Source organism: Vipera ursinii (genome assembly GCF_947247035.1).
Source record: "Vipera ursinii genome assembly, chromosome: 5".
Classification (NCBI taxonomy): domain Eukaryota; kingdom Metazoa; phylum Chordata; class Lepidosauria; order Squamata; family Viperidae; genus Vipera; species Vipera ursinii.
Genome location: NC_139518.1, coordinates 45,682,174 through 45,706,619, shown reverse-complemented (window position 1 = coordinate 45,706,619; position 24,446 = coordinate 45,682,174). Strand labels below are relative to the sequence as shown.

The 24,446-nt window shown below is 38.3% G+C and overlaps 1 protein-coding gene across 4 annotated transcripts in view; it reads right to left on the bottom strand.

Annotated features, from left to right (window-relative positions):
- KCNIP2 (potassium voltage-gated channel interacting protein 2) overlaps nucleotides 1-24,446 on the bottom strand; it is a gene marked incomplete at both ends in the record, with an annotated part of 121,812 nt that overhangs the window by 39,038 nt on the left and 58,328 nt on the right. The window contains one exon of one of the 4 annotated variants that reach the window (XM_083364382.1): nucleotides 7,565-7,682. The exons of the other annotated variants lie outside the window; for them this stretch is intronic. Coding sequence (XP_083220508.1) covers nucleotides 7,565-7,682 — 118 coding nt within the window. Of the gene's footprint in view, nucleotides 1-7,564; nucleotides 7,683-24,446 lie in introns of those variants that run through there. 4 annotated transcript variants of the gene reach the window in all.

The window sequence follows — 24,446 nt, the reverse complement described above, 5'->3', positions numbered from 1 at the left end:
TGTATCCCAGTATTGCTTTTCCTACTCTTTTATTGACTATGAAGGCTACTCCATTTCTTCTGGGATTCTTGCCCGCAGTAGTATACCTGATGGTCATCTGAGTTAAATTCACCCATTCCTGTCCATTTTAGTTCACCAATACCTAAGATGTCGATGTTCAGTCTTGTCATCTCTTGTTTGACCACGTCCAGCTTTCCTTGATTCATGGATCTTACATTCCAGGTTCCTATGGAGAAAAAATCTTTACAGCATTGGACTTTCCTTTCACCACCAGACACATCCACAGCTGAGCGTCCTTTCGGCTTTGGCCCAGTCGCTTCATTCTTTCTGGCGCTAGTAGTACTAGCCCTCTGCTCTTCCCCAGTAGCATATTGGACCCAACCTGAAGGGCTCATCTTCCAGCGTCATATCGTTATGCCTTTTGGTACTGTCCATAGGGTTTTCATGGCAAAGATACTGGAGTGGGTTGCCATTTCCTTCTCCAGTAGATCACGTTTTGTCAGAACTCTCTGCTATGACCTTTCCATCTTGGGTGGCCCTGCACGGCATAGCTCATAGCTTCATTGAATTACGCAAGCCCCTTCGCCACGGCAAGGCAGTAATCCATGAAGGGGAATCTGATCTGTACTACTTCCAAAACGTTTGTTGTATCTCCCCACTCCAAAACCAGATTACTCATGCTATTTTAAGCACTTCTTAAAACTTTTCATATAGTAATGTAGCTTAGGGCCCTTGGACAGGGCAGAGAAATCACCAATCTGCTTACAGAATGTGAATTCTGGAACTTTGGTCTGTTAATAAAATAATAATATTTCATAAAATACATATATTCCACAAAATTCTAATATAGTCTAATTGAATATATTGGTTTTTAATATAAGCTTCTGTTATCAATAAAATTATTTTAAGTTTTTAGCCACCAATAAAAGTATGATTTTACCACTTTTATAATGATTGTAAGAAAGTTAAAGCTTTTAAGATAATAAAAACCTTTTTACAATTTAATAAAGCATTTAAGATAATAAAAAACTTTTTGCAATTTCTTTCTGAATATAAATAAATTCCACATTTTATCAGTGTTTCTTTTCTCCATTACAAAGCTTATTATGCTCAAAAATTATGGAAAGAGATTATGTTTCAAAGAAAGGCCCTGGATTGTGATTTAAAAAAAAACATTTCAACTCCCATTAGTATAATGGTATGTGGGAATGATCTTGAGAGACAGAGGGAAGAGATGCTGCCTAGGGAATGATTAGATAAGAGGGGGCATAGCCCACAGCTGCATAATGGACAGAAAGACACCTCCCTAACTTCCCAGGCTGTAAAAGAGACAGCAGGATATTTGTACTATCAGACTTGCAAGATTCTATTAATGTAGCCTTACAATAATGTATAATTAGCTCATCTGGTCATGTTTTTTGTGTCAGTTCTACAGTACCTAGGAAGGCTGACAATTAGTCTCTCTCAAACTCTGATTGTAGATTGTGAATGCTTCCTTCATGTTATGTTCTCCATAGTAGAATATTTTGGTCATCTATCTGAATACGGTAGGGTACTGAATGCAGCAGATGAAGTGTCCAGGGTGCTGAAACTGCAGCTCACACCTGTTCCAAGGACAGAATTCACTACTTGGATAAGTTGAAAGAAGTTGCATTTCTTTTTTATCCTCTAAAAAAAAATAACATTCTCATGTGAAAGCCATGAAACTGCAGGAGAGACAAACATCAGCACAATCATTTACAATTCCAATGGACTAGAAAGTAGGGAGCATTCCAGATAATAAGGACACACTTCTTTCTCTCTCTCCCTCCTTTCATTCAGATTTCGTGCAATAAGAAGACTATTTTGGTCTGACTGGTGTAACCATCAAATCATACCTGATAGGATATATATATAAAGTCATGTTCACCATGAGTTTCCTGATTGAACTGCAATAACATAGAAAGGAAAACAGAAGTAGCCCAGAAACGACATCACAACAGCAGTACACAGGGCTGAAATGTTTTATTTATTCATTTGTTAGATGTATATCTTCTTTGAGGATATAGCAACATAGCATACATACCATTATTCTTCCAATATGTACCCAGAGCAACCCTATGAAATACAATAGGTCAGACTGTGAGAAAATGACTGACTCAAAATAAAAAAAGGCCATTAAAGCAGAAACTTTGTTTCAGAAGAGAAATTTATTTTTCATACTACAAGTTAAAATGCACAAAATTCTCACCATAGTACCAATATTAATCGTGTTCACACTGTTATCTTATTTATGAGTTATGCTATATCCTTATCAATATATAAAACCTTAGTAGATAAATCTACTGTATCATGTTGAGGTATATATGTTCCTGATGTTATGTGAAAGCTAAGCAGAATTTTCTCATTTAACAAAAGAATATCACATCTATCTCACTGCCCACTCCTTCAAAATCTATATTTAAGTCATGTGTATAAAGCAGTTTGAGAGTTATGTGTGTTAAATTTCATACTCCTATTTTCAGGTATAATTACTAAGCTCGTGAGTCAAGTGCCTGTAGAAACTGTCAAGACAGTCTTACAAAACTGCAAATTAGAACAAAAGACTGCACAAGGAAGACATTTCTTAATTAGCATTCATTAGGAACTAGATTAATTAGCATTCCTTAGGAACTAGATTTGAATAGCCACTGAATTTACAGTAAACAGAGACAATAAAAAGAACCATATCAGATAAGCTAAAACCCAGATTTTGTGGTTTTTACTCAGTTCTACTTTCAAGGTGGCTTCATTCTGATTATGGAAATGACCATAATTAATATAAAAGTGAGCACATTTTTTATGATGCTTGATCTTAACATACAAAGATTTAGTTGATTCTAATTATCAAATTAGAACTGATGGCAATCTAAACTCAGTGGACAAGCTGTAAGTCGATGCACCAGAGAAATATTTTATATTGGCCAGGCTGTCTGTAAATTCTGGGAACTGTAGTTCTAATGTGTTATCTAATTGATAAAGCCTGGTATAGATCATTGGTAAAAAGCAATTCCATCTGTGCTTTACTTTATATACTCTGTGCATATAACATTAAGGTCATTAAAACAAAAACGAATAAGCAACATTACATCAGTGCCACTGATTTATTTCAACATGGAAAAGAAAAGAATGGATGGATGATGGATGGATGGATGGATGGATGGATGGATGGATAGATGGATTTCTATAGCCACCCATCTCAACAAGTGACTCTGGATGGCAAACATTATAATGTAACATGGAATAGGGATATGGATACTGTAGCTATGCGTTTACAAATTATTCCACTTTTTTGCATATAGTAGGAGTTCAGGAATACAGTGACTTATGTTAGCGCAAGACATACAGCAGCTCAGAGCAGGGCAATAATTTTTGCTCCTTATTCTCATCATTTCTATGCCAGTAGTTCAATGCTGATTGCAGAAAATCTTCAAATTATTTTCTGAAATTGGGGAACAGAACTGATAGTGCAAATGTGCCCTACATCATTTATGAAAATGAATGCATATTAATTCTATGTTTTTAAAAAAGGCCTAAAGTTCATTTTTGCTTCTAGACAAAATGGGTGGCACATATAAATCTAATAAATTGTCCGCTGTGTACATGCTAAACAAATAATAGACATTATAATAGTAGTGACTTTGGAATAACATCTAGAAACAACTTGCTGTCCTTGAATCTATCAAATCCAGAATACAAAGGTTTTCCCTACAACACAGGACTTTATATAAGATGATAGAATGAGATATCCTAATCCAGTTCCCTGCTCAGTACAAGAATCCCCAGAAAGAAATACATTGGATGAACACAAAAAGATTTGGCAGCGCACGGTAGCGATTTCCTTCCTTGTGCTCTGCTCATGAAATATAAGGCCTTGTCTTAATTGTTTCCAGGATCACTGACTCTGTACTCTACCCAGCTCTGTGTTTCCTGCTGCATCCATCTTTTGGACAGCTACACGCTGGTTAGAAATGAACTACTACAAGGTAAGCGTCTGTATTACTCCTTCCTTTTTGGCAGGTTCTCTGAACTCAGTCAAGGAGATATAATTTAGTATAGTGACACTCATAGAGGAAGTTTCCCCCCAAAAGCTGAAACTAGAGGCAAGGCATAAAGATTTACTAAATTCCCCCACTGCAGCTCACTTCCCCCTTCCCATTATAGTCCCATCAGACTTTTTCTACTACTAAGATGGACTACGCAGCTATTAGAATTAACATTCAAAAAGAAAGAGCTAATTGCAGTTCCATTATATACAAATATAATAATGTTCCTGGCATAGGATCTACAGTTACAGGACTATACCACTAAAAACATCTGCATTTTGTCTCATGCGGAAATATCTGTGGTCTCATATTCCCATCCTTAAAGTGGAAGTGATAATGACCTTCTTCACAGATATATTTGAAGCAATGAGATAATGAACAGTAAAATAGTTGGCACACTGAAACTGTGAACAAATTATTTATAATGAGTGAAATTACTCTGAATGCTTTATACCAGATTCATAAAGAAAGTATCAACAAATACCTTTATTAATGTGGAACACAAAATCTACAAATTAGGTAAGATGAGGCAAGACTCTAAAATGACCTTGGTTTTAGCAAAAAAAAAAAATCAACATTTGTTTTCCTAGTTATACCTGTTCTCCTGGTCTGACTTGATCTCTTAGCAGCCTTCAGTATCACTGACCATGAGCTAGTTGAAAGGATGGGGGAGGGGAGAGAAACAGTGTTTTGGTCAGTTCAGTCAGTAGGGACAGTAGGGAGAAGTCGAGCCCTCAGGAAATCTGTCAAATGATTTGATAGGGCTTGGTTCTCAATCTTCTGTTGTCTAACACCTTATTTGAAGCTACTAGAAGTCATCCATCAGCTTTCAGTAAGGCATCATCAGTGTACTGATGATACTCATTTATACATCTGCACTCTAGGCCTGGCAGGCTTGATCCAGAGCTTTGGTGGAGCAGTGGGCTAATGCCTCCTTAAGTAACACCAGCTGCCTGCAATTAGTGCAGGTTCGAGTCCCACCAGGCTCAAGGTTGACTCAGCCTTCCATCCTTCCGAGGTAGGTAAAATGAGGACCCAGATTGTTGGGGGCAATAAGCTGACTTTGTAATAATGCTGCTTGGGAGGGGCGAAAGCCCTAATAAGCAGGCATATACATAGAATGAAGGCTATTGCTAAGCACATTGGTTTGTGCTTAAATTGTAAGCCGCCCTGAGTCTTCGGAGAAGGGCGGGATATAAATGGGATTAAAATAAAAAAAAATCCAGTGCTTTGAGGATATTAGAGTCTGGATGAGGTGAAACAAAACTGAATCCCAATGAGTTGGAGTGATAATGGATTTGAAAGACAGTTATTTCCAAAGAAAGGCAATGGAATTCATTCTCCAATCCGGAGGTGAACTGCCATCCAGGAATTCTCTTGGATTCATAGCTTGTGTTTGATCAATAAATGAAGGCTGTAGCCAGGAATTGTACCTTGTGCACCCCTTGGACCCATGTGTGGCATAGGTTTGCTTTTGTCATAAGGCTGAAGTGTTGTACCTCATTACCCATAGTGTTACTCTAAAAGACTATTTGGAAGCTTCAACTAATCCATCATGTTGTGGACTAAGTATTTATAGACATATCTAGGTTTGTGGCAATATATTCAGTGAACTTTCCTGATTGTGGCTTATATAATAAAACACAGTGGTGGTAAGTGTTAAGAATGTGTGGAGCCTTAAGTTGGCATGTATTTTCTGGATTCACAGTGTTTTTCATTACCTGGGAAAGAAACTAGTTTACCTGTGGACAGGAATTCAGGGATGCTTTAAAAACAGAAAGTGATGGTAATTTCACCACTCTACTGATTAAATTAGTGTGGTGTACAGATGGATCATTTCCTGGGTGCTGAATGACAGTGAGATATGGGACTCCAGGATGAGAGAAGGCAGTAGCCATAGGCCAATAATATGATCCTTCCAATAATGTGAACAGACTCAGAATACTTCATTATTTTACTAATGCAGTCGCTTCTCTTGACCCTTATAGCCCCTCACCTTATTGAATATAGATCTCTCTTTGGGAAATGAAGTATGTTCTTGATGCAGAAGATAACCTTCCACTATCCAATTAATTGACAATTCAAATAGATACAATTTTCCCAAGCTAACCTTTCCCAAATTTCCCTTATATACAGAAGGGAATATGGCTAGAAAATGGAGACATCCCTGAAGATCATTCAACATCCATCTAAAATTGCTGTTCATTCCTGTCCTGGAGATATTGCTTTCAGGCTATATCCAATCTCTAAATATTAATGTTTCACTTCACCTTTCAATATGTTTGCTTGCACATTTACACGTACAAAATTGTACTGTAAAGTAAAATGGTGAAACAAAAACTCAGTCAAAGCTTCTGCAACTTCTTATGCAATAGTAAGAATTAGGATCTGCTTCAAAGAATGCAGAGCAAAGGAGCACACACACACACCCACTCTAAATACTGCTAGCATGCAGACATTTAACATGATGGAAGAAGAAATTATGGCAATTCTCTGTAAAGTGTCAGCTAAAGCAGTCCTGGAAAATTGATACAGTTGTAGACCCATCTCCAAGGTTTTACAGACGTTATGGCAAATAATATCTACAAATCTCAATTTTACAGCCATGGGAAACCATTGGAAAGAAAAGCTATGTTTTTTTATTTCCCTAGCAAAGTGAAAAGGCATTTGTATATGTGCATGTAGTTCGTTCGGTGCAGTTCCAGGAGCTGATCTGAGCTGAACAAGAAAGCTCTGAGTTCAGAAGCTAAGCTCATTTAACCCGCATAACACAGTCACTCATAACTAAAGAGGGCTTTCCCCCTCCCCCGACAAGGCAACTGATACTGGAATTTAGATTTTAAGGTTTTCAGAACAAAAGAAGGAACTGAGTTCCACAAATTCTAAATGCAGAAATTTAAATACAGAGAATGTCCATCAGATCATAGATCAGTTTGGGGCATGAAGTAATTATCTTGGCATGACCTTTTTTTTTTTTAAAATGAGAACTGTGCTGGTTTAGAAGGAAGGCCACCATAGTGCAGCATTTTATTCAAACTATGACCAGTCGGAAAAACCTATAAAATACGATATAAATGAAATAGCCTCCTCTTAAGGATGCACTTTGTCAACTATAGCAAGAAGGACGTTGCTTTCAACAACAACAACCAAATGATGCAGGATGATTATATGATCATCACCAGAAACCATTAATATCCCTCTGGGGGAAAAATTAAGTATTTGTGGATCATTAGCTTCCTACACGGAGAGGATATTCCCAAGAAAATGGGTACCTGCAAAAGAGTAGATGCAACTGGAGACAAGTAGTTACACAAGAAATATGCTGATAGTTCAGAATGGCAAAAGGACTAATAGTAATGGAAATAAATTGAGAACAAAGGAGATTGGGGGGGGGGTCCTCTCCCACTTTCATACAGATGTCTGCCTGCCTGCCTGCCTGCCTACTATGCAAGAAGCCATTCCTTTCTGCCCACTGCCAGGGCCTCCCAGCCCACACCTACCTTCAATGCCACTGAGGATCTTGAAGCATTTTGTAGTGAACCAGTAGGATATGATCAGGAGAATGACAATCAGGGAAGCGTACAGGAGGCTGTCACTATGGGGGGATTCCTTCTCCATATCGCCATGCCGGGTATGTCCCTCTTCTCCTCTTGCCTGGGCTCCCTGAGTCTCTACTACCTTAGCTTCTCCAAGGCAATCTTGAGCTCTCAGCCATGCACATGAACCTGGCTCCCCTGACCAATTATGTTAATTGCTCTTCTCCAACACATGGCGCCTATCTAAAAATAACTGGCTGGCCCGGGGGGAACTCGGGGGGGGCATACAAGAGATAGGAAGAGAAGATATGTTACTGGATCAAGATTGGGCCCTGTTCCACTAACACATCCTCCATGAATTGGCTGCCATTCTCATATCTCTGATGCTTGAGTCTTTTTCTGTTCCACAGCAAGCATTTCTGCCTGGCTGATCAGGATTCCCCCCTCCCCCCGCTTTGTTTTTAATGAGCTTTAATAATAATGAATTGGAAAAATCTTGAACTGTACTTAGTGGTACTGCATGTATTCAGTGATTACAAATGTTTGGCAGCTAATGGGTTTTTCTTATTTTTCTTCTGCCTTTCTGGGAGACAGTGTAACTCTCCTCTTTGGGCAATATTTTCCTACAGGGGTGTGAAGATCAGAAGCCAGAACCCATAGCTATGTAATCTCAATTTCCTCTTGTATTCACTTATTTGATTCTTCCTCATATAGTTCTTCCTTTAACACGATAGCCTACAGCTCAGGATAGTGAGTTGGTTCACTATCTTAAATCCAGATATTAACACTTTCCTCTTATTTAGTCCAGAAAGCCATAAAAGGTTGTCTAGGACACTCTCAACATAGCTGAAGAACATGTGATGCTGCCAATTTCATAAGTTAACTGGCATGGGATTGATCACCAGTTGTATATGAGACTGCTAGAAAATCTTAGGTATACTGCTCTGAAATTCATGGTAGTAGAAAGATGGAATCTGTATTTACTTACCAAAGAGATTCTATCAATGTTTTAACTAGCTCAGTAGTTGTAGTATATGTCTAGAGTTTTGACTCTTTCTCAGCCAAATCTAAAGAAACTACGAATTGAATCTCGGATCAGCTGTTAGTGCAGTTATAATGAAATTACAAATTCAGAAGAATTATTTTGCAAAGTTACATGTGCAGGTGTGTTAATACACAGAGTCATTTAATTTTCACTCACCTCCAGATATCTAAAATCTTTGCATCTAAGCTACAACAATCAAATGGACAAAAACAGCTCAATAAAGAATAAAAGCATCAGATATGTTAATTGTGATACCAGTTCTATCAAAGTAATTCTCCTGTCCCATGTTTACAATCATTATTCAAGCTTTCACATCGCATAGATGTCTTTCTTCTGGCATGTGTTCAGCAATAATGATAATCAATCTAGCTGATACTTAAAAGGGTCATGAGGGAACTTCAGCAACAACAACAATATTTGTTTGCATAGCAAATATCTTGGAGTTAGAACCATGGATCAGTCCACATGACTAAATAGTGTTATCACTTTCTCCTTTGTTCACAGAAACACAGCATTTGTATAACACAAATGTCCTTTATTTCACTGTGGTTACATAATTTCTATGTCAAACCGGGCATGGGTTTCCTTCCTTCCTCCTAAATGATCATTCCAAGAAATGTGTATGGTAAAATAAGGAGAAATAAGGCCAAGAATAGGTGCTAAATGAAGGTGGACTGAAAAAAAAAGTGAAAGAAATATGGATATGTTAGGGGTGGTTTAGTCATATAGAAAAAATGAGTGAAGATCAAACTGCAACACACCTCTGTGAAGAAAAGAGTGAATGATTTAAGAAGAAGGGATAATCAAGGAATTACATATATCTAGTAATATTAATTCTGAGTTTAACACTACAGGGGTTTGTGTTTGTGCTCTTTTTTCTGGATATTTTATTGTAAGTTTCTATATTATTTTTAATGCTGTTAGTTGCCTAGATTTGCTTGTGCATAGGCAGCAATATAGATTGAAAGAAAAATTTTAAAATATGGGACAGATCCTAAAGAAGAGAACAATGAGCAATTTTAGGAAGAAAAGTAAATATATGTATTAGTGGACAAACGTAGTAAAAGCAAGAATGGTTTGCTAAGAGAGAAAGCTATAGAGAGATATAATAGTACTATTGGTAGCTGTATTCTCTTTTTCATTTTTTATTACATGCCAATAATTTTTGGAGATACTATTTCTTACTTCTTTTCTGCAAAATGTCCTGGAAAGGAATAGCAGGAGGACCACGTTATATATGTATGCAATTCAACTGAGGTGTATACAGTGTGTATTCAATATGCTAGATGTAGGCAACCTTTTTCAGATAAAGAGCTAAATTCATGAGAAAAGATAGAGAGAAATGTTACTAAATAGATAGAAATGTCTATTGACCTGAAGACCCACCTATTTGAAATAGCTGGTCTGGCCTGACGGGGTTGGGTTTTAATAACTGTTTTAGATTTGTTCACTGTTTTTAACTGGGCATGGGTTTAATCTTTTTTTAATTTTTGTATTGTCTTTTTTATATATGCCCTGTGAACCGCCCTGAGTCCCCACCAAGGAGAAGGGCGGTATATAAATTAAATAAAACTAAACTAAACTAAACTAAAAAGTATTGAAAACCTCTCCTGGAATGATACTCATTTCCAAACAAAATAATGATTATGTTGAGTAAGTTGAATATTTTGCAACTGAAGTAATATATAGTACTAATATATATTTCTACAACTGTAGAAATGTAAGATAATTACACCCAGTGTATACATTTAGGTTACTGTACCACTGAATACATCTAAGTTTGAAGAGTTTGGGATAGGTCATGTGATTCCCATGCCTCTTGGTAGCATCTTGCCTCTGCTTTTTACTCACCTGCTTTTAGCCGCCTGGTTGAGGCAGTTGCTTCACTCCTATTTAATGAAAGAGTTGGCCCTACTATCCTACTATACAATAACCTCAAAATCAAGGTGGAGAATTGAGACCCTCCAGGTACTGCAGAACTGAACTCTCAGTAGCCCCAGTCCATATGGCTATGGGTGAGGGTTACAGATGTTGTAATTATGCAGCATTAGTTTCCCCAATCCTATATGCAGTTAATATTATTATTCCATTCAGCACAGGTGAAGTTGAGAGAGAACTGATGAGCCAATGCTACAAAACTAGCTCATGGAAGAAACAGTATTTGAACCCAGGGTCTCTTCATTCCTAATTCAGTCTTTCAGCCAACTCCTTCTGCATCACCTCTCTGTTTTGAGAAGCCTAACTATCACAAAATAAACTTAATCAGATTTTTATTTTTCCTTGTATTGCAACGAAATAATTTCTGTCCATCCTTACATACAGCTCAAGCCCAAGAACCAGGTGCTACTGTCCTTCCTTTCTCACTTCATCTGTAAAATATAGCTAAGCATGTATTCACTTTCTTTCTCACAAATATAGACTCAGACACCCACCAGTTCCCTGGCAAGGCAGCAGTGGCACAGAGCTAAAATTAGCCAGTCACCCACCTGTCTGGGTATAAATAGAAGATAAAAGCAGCACATAAGCAAGGTTTCAAAATCTGAGCCCTAGCTGGGTGCCACAATGCTTGATGCCTACACTAGACTGCATTGTAGCCAGTCCCTCCTGTCATAGACACAAGGCATTCTGAGTCAAAGCCATTGCTATTAAATATAAAAGTCAAACAGAGCATGGGTTTCCTTCCAGCACCTCATAAGAATCCTGCTTAAAAAGTCTCTGTCCAAACAAGTGCTATCCAGACTTGGTGGATTGTAACCACCAATACCCACCACTCTGATCCTCTTTGCTAGTTAGAGACAGAGTCCATCTCATTCTGACAATGCCGGATGGAGAGAGGATCAGCTAAAGATGCCAAACAATAGATTATCCAGCTGACCAACCCATAGCTTTTGGTATGGCTCCACAGTGGCCTCTAAAACATCTGGTAAGTTATTCCAAGTTGAATGACTGGAATTTGTAAACCTGTGCAGGGAATAAAAGAAACCTTATTCCCAAAGATTCAGAAAAGAAAGGGAAAGAGGAGTTAAAAGAACCTCACAATCTAACCTGTCAATCTAAGTAGCCAAAGGTAGAAACTATCAGAGACCAGGAAAACCGAATGCTACACTGCCAGATAGAAACAAGAATCTCAGCTTTTAAAACAAGATCAAGCTCAATGTTATCTTTGCCTTGCCATTTCTGTCTGGTTCAAAGCCATATAGACACTGGCCTAATTCCCAGAACAAGAGAGCCCGTTTGATGTAGTGGTTAATGCATAAGGCTAGAAACATGGAGACTGTGCGTTTTAGTCCTGCCTTGAACATGAAACCAGTTGGGTTACCTTGGATCAGTCTCTTTCTCTCAGCTCTAGGAAGGAAGCAATGGCAAACCACTTCTGAAAAATCTTGCCAAGAAAACTGCTTAGGAAGTCTTTAAGAATTGGACACAATTGAATAGATGGGGGGTGGATTCCAAGGAGAAGAATCAGAGATACAGGAAATATACAGCAATCCAAGTGGAAACTAGATGCTGAATTTTATTTTATGGAGAATGATCTGAGTTGTGTTTCCTTTATTATTCATTGCTTTACTTTGTTCTACCTGGGTTCTGCATATACGTATTCTTGGCTGGAGGAGCAGCCACTGAGAAAAACCTTACAGACTTCTCTCTTTCATTTTTCCCCACAGCTTCATTTTCCATTTAGTATATTAATCCCAATGTTTATAATAAAATCTCATATTTTTTCCCATGAATCTGCCCTTCTGTCCAGGAATTTAGTCTTCATCACATGATCCAAGTACCATAAGCTACAGAAAAAGAAGAAAAGCAAAAGCTGGTAGCAGCATTTATTGATTAGGCTCTCCCCCCAGAAGAGGCAGTGATATTTTGAGTGGAGAGAACCCATAATGGGATCCAGGCAACCTAGTTTACCAAATTCCTGTGGGTGCATGTACCGGCATGTCTCACTGCAGCCTGACTAAACGGAATGCAGCTTTTGTTTCCCTAAGAAGCCTCTTCCATATAATCCCATTTATGCAATGACAAACTAGACTGTCCCTTTCTAACTCTAAGTTTCTTTTCATAACTAAGTCATTATGAAGTCATTAATTTTAACCACCAGATAATTCTTGACTTCTTTGGCTAGGGATACATGGAGATACATAGTTCCCTTACTTTGACAAAAGAGCTCAGTTTCTCCAAAGGGAATATATAAGGGTAAGGTGTAGATGGGGAGGAAGGGATGAGAAGGCTTTATCAAAATCTAGGCTGGAGAACCAGAAGGTCTCTTTGCAATGAATTCCAAACACATCCTGATATCCAAGAGCTTATTTAAGCACATAATAAATAACTGGTTTAGGTAGACTGACTGTAGATTATACAATCACATAGATTGGGTTGGTATTTAAATATGTAAAATAAATAAAAACTGGGAATTCTTTGTCTTTCTTATATTCCCCCTTTCACACTAAATCCCTTTTCTATAGGTTTGCTTTCATTGATTTAATAAGAGAACCTCTCTGTCTATGGAGATACTCTCATCCAGGTCATGGTTGTCCCAAAGGTGCTTTTACAAAAGGCAACTGGACTTTCTTGTTTTTCTTTGAAGATATTTTGTTTCTCATCCAAGAACCTTCTTCAGTTCTGACTGGATGGTGGGGAATGGAAGGATTTATATTCCTTGCAGACAGCTGTTTATTTGCATTCTTTTACAGAGTCATTGAGGCCACTTGGAAGTTTATCTGTGTCCTCAAGGTCACCTGAGTGGTGCAAATGGGTGTGGAGCTTTCTTGGAACTGCTGAAAGGACTCTGTTGTAGACTGAAGATAAATGATGTCCTATCCCTCCCCCTCTGTTGAGAGAGGGCTGTTCAAGTTTGACTTAGATGGCCTCTTTGACCCATCTTTCAAACCAGCTGTCCTCTCTGTCCAAAATGTGGACTTTGCTGTCTTTAAAAGGGTGGCCTTTGTCTTTTAAATGCAGATGGACTGTTGAATCTTATCCTGATAGGTTTGTTCTCCTGTGTTCTCCTATGTCTCCTTCTAATGCATGGCACAACATCCTTCTCCATTATACTACCTTCAATATATGTTGGCTTTCGTTTCCTATGGTTGTCAACTACTATGAGGAATGACTATGTTAGGAAGGAATGATTGGGGTAGAATTCCATAACATCTAGAAGGCATCATGTGAGGGCAGGGAGGCACTGTGAGCCCCTTTTCTCAGAGCTGCTCATTCAGCCAGATTATTTGTCTTTGCTAAGGTGATCTAATGATGTATTATCATTTTTAGGTTTTTTTTAATCTGTCATTATCACAGTTAAATTTAGGTCGCTGACAGCTGAATCTTATTATAGAACTACTGATCAGAGCGAAAGTCGATTATTAATAAAGTACATCCAAATATTGGCCAAAGGCTATTTTTGGCTACTGGTGTTACTGCTTCACTCTGGTTATTTAATTAAGAATGTTCTCTTTTTGTCCAATGTCACCTATTCTAAAGCCATCTGCAGGATACAAGACTGCCTGGACTATGAAACAGTAGGAAAACAGCTTGCCACTGAACATGTAATATGTGAATGTATACTAAGAAAAATGCAGGTTTTTTTTCATTCACTATAGAATAGTGCCCTTAATTAAATAAGATTTCCTGAAAAAATTCCTACTACAAAAAAAAGAACTGCGTATTAAACTTATTGTTAGCAACTCTGAAACTCTTTTAACAGATAAGTAAAAGATCTAATAAAGTAAGAATGCAATCCTGAAGAAAATATGTTTCACAAAATTATGTTCAAATAAGCTATGTGATAATTATATTTAATCAAGCTGGTTATTTTGGATGGCACCATTACTTAAATTTTTAAAGCTCTGAGTTTACCACATTATTCTAGCATGATCAATTCTACAAACAGGGCAGACAACTGGTGCTAATGGTAGCCCCTTTTAATAAGTCAAGTCTTCTTTCAGAAAAAGAAAGACAGGAACTGAGGACAGAATCCATGGTATCTTTAGATGTGTAGCCGACAGGACCAAAGTGCATCTGAAAAAATCACTTTTCACTTTACGTAGTCTGTAGTATAAAGAACATTTAAGATGACAGAAGATCAAGGAATATCTGTCTCAATTCTGGCACCACGATTCTCCTTACTAAATAAATATAGCTTTTAATCAAGGGCCTAAAGATGTTATCTTCACCTTTTACAAATTGCTCTCATTCACAACTGCAGTTCAATGCTCTGTGAGTACAACCTCAAGAGGTCTGTCCTAATTCGTATGTCTTGATGTCAGGTAGGCAGGATCAGGAACACTTCCCTACGAAAACAAGTATTTAAAGATGCAGGGTTGAAGGAAAAAAAGTTTAGAGGATCCTAACCCAACAATGGCATTCCCAAGGCACTTAAAAGTTTTCTCAAAGATGATACTTAGGTTTCTGAATGTTCCTCCTATATATTCAAAACCGGATTGTAGTACACTGGGCTGCTTGTATAATTATATAGTTTTATAGCCAGTTTACGCTTACTCTGTTTTGTCATTCATGAATTTTTTGTTCATACTAGGTGTTCTCTGTAGGGGTTTTCCTCATATGAAAGAGTCTGTTTTCCTCCCCCCCTCCCCCCCCCCCCCAGGAATGGAAAGCCCCACTTTCATGACCTTCAGAAAGTAATAAAGACTTGGCTCTTCTAGAAGGTTTAGTAATTAAATGCTGTATTTCTGGTACGCTTTGGCCTTTATATGCCTCTTGTATACTGGCTTTTAAAGGTCAATTTAAAACTTACATATCCATCATCACACTATTTTCTTTTAGATTAAACAGTGTTATGTTTATTCACTCACTCCATTTATTCTTCCTTCATATATCTGTTTTGCAACTTAATTCTCACTCTGTATGACCAAGCCACCACCGGATATTTTTTCATACTAGTCCCTCATATTTGTATTTGATGCACAATCCTTCGGGCACCCATTCATTCTTGATCGTATCTCTTCATCTTTTACTACATGTGCTTCTTTAGTATCCCATTCCCATTACTGTGAATTTTCTTTTATATTTCTAGTGCCATACTCAACTTTCACTTCTGTATAACAAAGTAGGGAGAAACAGGCATTTATGAACAAACATAAACAAACATCTTTTGACAAACATTATTGTCATTATTTCTCATGACAGGCCATATTGCAACTATCAGCATTTCTAAGTCTTAAAATTTCTCCATCCATTTTTTCATTTTTAATAAACATTATAATAAACATTCCACTGAAGTACTTAAAGTATAAGTATTATCTACTTGTCTTTTGGTATTTATGTATGATTCACTTAATTTTCTGCTTCCTAGGTTTTTGATATATTGATTTTCAGATTCATACGCCTTGTTACATCAAACAGTCTATCTATCTAACATTTGCTACTGATTTTGGGAATCCTTAGCCAATAGTACAACTTCTGCATACATTTTCAACTAACACCTTTCTAATGCAACTCTACCTGTTCTTAGTACATTTATTCATAAACGTATTAACAATCAAGAATTATCATACATCCTTATCATCCTCCCTGCTCAGTCTTAAACCATTCGCTAAACATTCCATTTATAGGTATTTATCATTTAGCAATCACAACTGGGATCAGCAACTCAGTTGTTAAGTGAACTGGTCACAAAGTGAAACAGTGGCCATGCTTACAATCTTATTTCAGCTTTCCTTTGCTTTATAGACCTACAAAGAGCGTAAATGCAAGGATTGGTGGCAAAGTTACTTTTTCATCTTCGTTGTAACTGTGCATAGTTGCTGTACAGGCAGTCACTAAATGAGGACTATTTTTTTTCATACATGCTATACTTCATGTTCTACTCTTAGCACATTCAACTTAATACTTTCACAAAATACTCCATACTTTGAACTTGTTAAGTTTATCCTAAAATGCTTTTCTAAGGCAACAAACTCATAATATACTTTCTTTCTCACCTTTATATATGTTTCTCAAAGACTTTCTGAAGAGTAAAAATCTGATATGTACACCTTGTACCCTTACAAAGTTGAACTCACCTTCCCAAATTTTATTCACTGAATCCTCTTGTAGCCCCTGTGCTTTTTTGCTTGTGAACTGAGATAAAATAATTCTGCTGTTCCACTTCTCAAAGGAAAAAAGAAAATTGCACAGGCCTGACAATCCCCCAATGGCTCAGAGTATGCCTGTTACATGACTGAGAACAGGATGCCCAATCTTTTGAGGACAGGAGAGCACATATGGTTTTTGAGTAATATGCTGGGGGGCTACTTTCCCCAAAGAAGGCAGCTGGAATCAGGGCACAAATTACAGTGTGGTGTCTATTCTTAAAATGACAACAATTACAATTCTTAGTCAAGGTGACTTCCCTTGTATTTGATTATTATTTTTTTACTGTATGTCTTTCAGGGGCTGCATTTGCCTCTGAGGTTTCAGTAGTAGGAAAATCAAGGTATTCATCTAGGAGGACTTTAGGTAATAAACAATGTAGTAACAGGTCTAATAAGCTCCTTTCAGAGTTTGTGGTTCTGGCATAGCAAAGCCCCCAAATGATTAAAAACATATTTCTGAATATTCAATTACCGTTTCAGCACTAAGCAAGCAGTGGCATAGATACAAAATAGAATAAATTGCAGGTTTATTCTAGTTCAACTGTAAAGCACTCCACGAGATCAATATGACACAAGGCAGGAAATTTTCTTTGCAATATTGCATTAAGCACTTTGCTAACACATTTCAACATGATGTTGTCTGACAGTGCATTGATGATCAGCATCAATTTCTCTATGAGCCCATATGCAGCCAGAGATACCACCATCATTTAGAATCCCCATTTCACTCTCCAGATCCTGGGAGTTAACTTAAAATAGCCCTCATGATAAATTGGAATTATTATCTCCACAAGATAAAACCTAGATAAATTATATATATAAGCAATATTTCAAACATATATATTACTTCTATTGTTTGTTCATATTTGGGATAAAATACACATATACTAAAGTTGGAGCTGAGAGATACTGCAGATGGATTATTATACTTCAAACAGAAGAATTTTACAACACACACACACACACACACACACAGAGAGAGAGAGAGAGAGAGAGAGAGAGAGAGAGAGAGAGAGAGAGAGAGAGAGAGAGAGACAGGCCCTTCAGTTTTTCAAATAACAATCCTCAGCACCATTCTATGTGTGCCATGTGTGTGTGTCACATGTTTCCCCATTATATGGTTTCCTAACTTAACCCAATTTTCTCTGTTAACACCCTAGACATAACATCACCATATCACCATAATCTAGGATAATCTAGGATGTGCTATAGTATATCATGATGTAGTATATCATGTGCTATAGTACTCTATATCATGTAAGAACAGCCCATTTGGGCCTGGACCTGGATAAGGCAAAGTCAATTTGCCATTGGTCCAGAAACATACTCATTTATGCAGTAGGTCAGAGGACAGGCTAATATATTTCCCATCAACTACCCCCTACAAAATGGGGATTAGAGACAAAAGATTGTGGGAATCGTAGCCCAATTCATCTATAAAGCATCAGGTTGGAAGAAAGCTAAAGTAGGGCTAATCTGTTCTAGCTCATCTTCTTTTCCCTGATACAGATAAAAGTATGGACTATTGAATGTAAAATCAAAGGAGGTGAGCTCCAATCCAAAGACTGGATCCAACAGATCTTTAACCTGGCTCTCCTCCCAGAACATCTCTTGGGTAGATGCATTCATTTAAGCAGCAAAGTTTCCATCTATCAGTGACGAAGTTGACTAATTGCTTTGTTGAGAGTGGTATGGAGGAAAGACATGGGAGCTAACATAACAGATCTTTCAGTGTGAAAAGAAGAATTCCGAAAAAGGGTGTGATGCTTAGACAGTATCTACCAGGTTATCAGCTGACCCTGGTGACCTCAAGCCAAACGTAATCTGGTACTGAGCCACAACAGAGATATGCCTATTGTCTAAATCCAATGAAATTTGCTCCCTATGATCTATATATAATGTCTACCACATGGTGTTTTCTTCCTTCTCTGAAGAACCACAGTAACCTACAACTGCAATGGTGGTATTGAGCAATACAGCACTTTCCCCTTCTATGGCTTGTAGAGCTCAGCTCTTTTTAAAGGCCCACCACACAAACACAAAATATGTGTAGGGTCTCATCATCCCTGTGCCTGCTGTGCCAGCCACACATGTCCCAGCCCATCCCTCCTCCAGAATGCTGGGAACTCCTACCTTGATATAAGGTCCCAGTTACAAACTGGTAGAAGAAACGGATCGCCCGCCCCAGCTGCTTCTTGCACCGTTGCTGGCAATGAGCCATGGCACTAGCAATAGAGTGGCAGGGGGACACACCTGGCTGTGGACCGGCAGGCTCTCGGGACCAGTTGAAACCTAGTAGAACTCGGAGAGAAGAGTGCCTTCTGCTCTCGGCTATTACACAGTCAGTATTCAGGCAAGAAAAGTCAGAGCCACCATCGAAGAGAGAGAGCTCTGATCTGATCTCAGACATGAAAGTTTGGACTGGATAGAAAAGATCCAGCTGAGATTGGTGGCTGTTGAAGGCTTCGGGGACGCTAGAAGAGCAGAGATGACCAGCCAACAGACACGCCCAGAGCCAAAGCTGGGGTGACCTCCCACCAAGGCGAGAAGATCGCAGCGTGCACCGACACTTGGGCGAAGGAAGGGACCGGCAGCGGCCGCCGTTTCAACCCAGAGTTGCTCGACGATCCTTTCCCGGACGCTCAGTTGAGCAGGAATTTCCAGCAAAGTTGCAACGAAGAGCGGACAGCGAAGTTGGAGCCGCCAACAACGCAGCGGTCAATCGGCTGTCCCGGTTCCTCGAAGAGGGCAGCAGCCAGCAGTTTCCCACTCCAGGCGGATGCCTCTTCGGATCCTTGGTTGCTTTGCCTGGCGTGACATCTTTCTCCGCCACACCCAGTTCTCCACAAGACAGCTGCCAGGAAACCAGAGGCAGTGCTAGGTTGGCATGGCAATGGTCTGACTCCACAGGTCCTGCTGACCAATGGGGTGCTGCCTCCCCCTCCTCCTCCCGGCTCTTCTACTGGAGCCTCCCAGGATGTTCATTCCGAAGCGCTAAACTGCTCTGGACAACAATGGGGCGAGTGCAAAGTGACTTCTCCAACTCTCCGTGTAAGCAGAGGAGAAGCCACAGATGGCGAAGACAAAACGCCTGCGGGAGGCATTGGCGAATGATCGAAGCGCTCGGTGTCTGAAAAAAAGATCCAACATCACGCGAAATTTGCACTGGCAACATTTGCAGGAGCGGCCAGCACACCCGGAGCTCTGCCCCGTGAGCTGGAATAATTTAGAGAAGTCTGCATTTTTTTTGAAAAGGAGGAAAGAGGAGTTGAGGAACTTGCGCGAATGGTTTCTGAAAATAATATGTAAGAAAGGCATTTGGTCTGGGCACGAAAGAGACAGGACTGCAGGCAGCAGAAACGAGGAGTTGGCTAAAACATCATTTTCCTGCTCAGATGCAGCTTACTTTTTGATATTAACAAGAAATGCAGAAAACCCCATTAATTTGGATTAAGGTAAACATATCCTGGGGACTACATGGAGGAAGTGTCAGGATATATTTCTGACTTCCCAGTCTAGCCCCCCAGCCCTGAAATTTCCTATCAAAGTCTTAAACAGGTTCAGTGTTCAGCTTTTTAAAGATCAGCCAAACTCTGATAGTGCTACCAACTTGTGACTTTACTGATATTATTTAACATATACAATGGGTTGGATTCACATGTAACATTAACATGTACAAAGGTGTAAAGCCAAACTCACATTATGGCTTAATATTATCTGTGGCCCAGGCCACTTTGTAAAGTATATCAGCCCATCATTTTTAAAATCCTAGTTTAGCACTGTACATAAACTCAGCCAAAGACATCTAGATAGTTTTTTTTTAAAAAAAGTAGATAAATTCTAAATATTGAAATTTAGCACAATGATAAGAGCAAAGTATTGTGACTCCTGTTGATCTATATAAAAATATTTCTTGCCTTGGGGGATTTATGTCTAAAAAGGATTTGTTTCAAAAAATCAAGCACGCAATTTTTCTTTGAATATGCTACACAGAGGAGCTGAAATGATCAACTTTCTATATCCAACAAGCACTCAGCAGAATCTCCAACATTCCTGTCTAGTTATTAAGAAGCTAATTAAGAAAGTGATGGAGAAAAAGGACATCTAGTGGAAACTGATGGAACTCCTACTCCTTTTTTCATCGTGGTTCTTTCCTTGAGTTACTATCACAGGATTCAAGCTTAGCCACATTTCAAAGGTTCTGCTCAGTCACTCATGCCTTAGTCACCCCTCTACTTGGATTACTGCAATGCAATGCACTCTACATGGGGCTGCCCTTGAAGAATATTTGGAAGCTTCACTTAGTGCAAAATATGACAGCTCAGGAAATTATGGGTGCCTATTGTTTGGCACAGGGACGCGGTGGCTCAGTGGGTTAGGATGCTGAGCTTGTCGATCAGAAGGTCGGCAGTTTGGCGGGTCGAATCCCGAGTGCCACGTAACAGAGTGAGTGCTTGTTACTTGTCCCAGCTTCTGCCAACCTTGCAGTTCGAAAGCACGTAAAAATGCAAGTAGAAAAATAGGGACCACTACGGTGGGAAGGTAACAGCATTCCGTGCGCCTTTGGCGTCTAGTCATGCCGGCCACATGACCACAGAGACGTCCTCGGACAAGCGCTGGCTCTTCAGCTTTGAAACGGAGATGAGCACAGGCCCCTAGAGTTGGAAACGACTAGCATGTATGTGCAGGGGAACCTTTACCTTTACCTTATTGTTTGGCTTCATCAGCTGTACTGGCTGCCAGTCTGCTTCCAGGTATAATACATGATGCCGGTGGTTACTTTTAAAGCCTGTTATGGCTTGGAGCTGGGTTACTTACAGGACCATGTCTCTCCCCTGTAGTCTCTCTCCCTTCTCTTAGATCTGGCAGAAGAGGCCTGCTTCAGATCCTCTCCATACAGGAATGTCATTTGGCAGGACCCAGGAAGAGAGCTTTTTCAGTTGTGACACTCACCCTCTCGACCCTCATACATCCATAGATCAAATTAGCTCCAATCCTGCTGACTTATTGCAAGTTATTTAAGACTTGGTTTTGCTATTTATGGCATGACAAGGTTAAAGTAAATATTGATTTTAATAACCATTTTGTTAGATGTGACATCCTAAGAGTCTGGAATAAATATATAACAAGGTTCGCTGTGAAGATGCCTCTTTGGGGTGTCCCCGCCAGGAAGCTTTTTTTTAGAAAAGAAATGGTGGCGAAATCAGACTGATGGACTTACGGTGAATTAATATCTTTTAATTTTGGTGATCCTATCCTCAAATCTAAAGAGCAGTTAGAGTCAGAAGGACGTATCTGCCATTGGTTTACATATTTACAATTGAAAGAAAGATTTAAATCAGACGAAAAGAGTTATGGGTTTGACTTGTGAAATGTGAATTGGAAATTCTACTGCATGACAGTGATGAACATATTATTGCTAAGGTCTATAAATTGTTACTGAATTTGAATTTGGAGAATGAATATGTAAAGTATTGCATAATTCAGTGGGCAGGGAATTTGGGTATAATGTAATGATTGAACAACGGGAGAACATATGAACGAAAGGTCTAAAATTTACACTACATTATAATTTAAAAGAATACTTTTATAAGATGTTGTATTGCTGGTATTTAACACCAGATGATTTGTCAAGAATATATAAAGGTATTTTAAATGAATGTAGGAAATGCAAATGTAAAAGGACCTATTACAGTGGGCGTATGACGAAGTAAAGAAATATTGAAGTAGGATTCACAACTTTTTTTAATAATAGTTTTATTGGTTTATCAAAATATAAATTACAAAGAGAAATTCAAAAAAGTAATAGAAAACTGCACAGAGGAGCAGTTTTGGGGTCATAAATAAAATTAAAAGGCACCAACTTCCGACTCTCTTTAGCACAGTAGAAGATAACATTAAAACTGCAACTTTATACTTTTACAGAACAGAGTGTACAAGCCATTTCTATAATAATAAACCTATCTAATTAGCAAAAACAAAATCAAAATTTCATTTTTTTTATTGCAAGCACAAAATCCGGAAGCAATATCAAAATAGAAAGAAGGTTAGATATATTCTCTTCCTTGGATAAAAGAATCAGTTTTGACCATCTCTGCTTCTCTTTGCTGTGAGGAATTATATATATAATTCTTTGGGGTTTAATGGATAAAGACTTGGTGAAAAAAATGTTTATAAAATTGTTATAAATATTGACCACAGCAAAATTACTTTGGGCACAAAATTGGAAGGACACTTTGATTCTCACCATGGATGAATGGCGGCAAAAGTTGATGGAGTTAGCAGAGACGGTTAAATTGACTGTTTTGATTAAAGAAAAAAAATCACAATTACTTTTATTTCTACTTGGAAACCACTTCTGGACTTTGTGCCTGAGGTAGAAAAAAATGCTAGATTTGTTCTATAGACATGGCCAATTTATATTACTATGTAAAAGTAAAAAGTTGAACTTTGATGCTATTATCGTATTCTACTGCACCAAGGGGAGTCAGATGTCAGTGTCTTTTCCTTCTTTTTTCCTTTTGCTCTACACTTTTCCCTCCCCCTTTCCCTCCCTGGTTGTTGTTGTTAGTTGCGAAGTTGTGTTCGACCCATTGCGACTCCATGGACAACGTTCCTCCAGGCCTTCCTGTCCTCTACCACCTTCTGGAGTCCATTTAAGCTCACGCCTACTGCTTCAGTGACTCCATCCAGCCACCTCATTCTCTGTCGTCCCCTTCTTCTCTTGCCCTCCATCTTTCCCACTATTTTCTTTTGTATTTCTTTGTATTTTGCACTATCAACTAATAAAAAATAAAAATAAAAAAGATTTTATATTGCTATCAACCTGGAGTCTTGGTAATATTGGCAAGCCTATCTCTTGGCATATTGATTGTGGATGGTTCCTACGTAACATTGCTCGGCTGCTATTTTTATTGTTATTTGCAGTTTTATTGTTTTACTGTTTTAATTGTTAGCTGCTCAGAATCATTCATCCGAGACTGGCAGCCATATAAATTTAATGAATAAATATGCACCTTGTTCACCAATTACCACCTATGGATTGGACAAGCATTCTCATGTAGGGTTAGCAAGTATCTGGACAGACAAAGGAGGATGTGGACAATTGGAAAGAAAGATGTGGGGTGGACACAGTAACTTTTTCTTTAACTTTCTAAGCATGTGCAACAAAAATTAGAGTGAAAAACAGTAAAAAATGTACCTAGACTTACATGTTTATGAAATTACATTTTCCAGCATCAGAAAGACTAGTTTTTCAATTGCAATATTTTTCCAACAAATCTTTATTTCCAAGAACTTATGCTAGTGACTGTATAGAATCAATGACAAAGTACTTTTTAAACTTCACCATAGAAATGTAGGATGAGTCATGTGATTTACAGACTACAGTGATCATAGATTTGAAAGGGATGCATTGAAGCCAATTGTTGGAATCAGGAAATAAATAACATAAATCAAGAGTGTCCTCTATTGATTGGTAACTCACAGAATTTTGGTATGCCTGTATATTACCAATCCGACAATGTATAAAAAAGAATATGCTGTAAAAGGCTGCTCTGTATATTTATAATGCTCAGATATGAATTAAGTGTTTCAGAATCACCTAGAACCATAAGATGGGTGGCAAATAAATTTAGTAATAATAAACACATGAACTTGAATTATTTTATGGAAAGATAAAGATGTCTATGTGTTTGTGTGTGTATATATA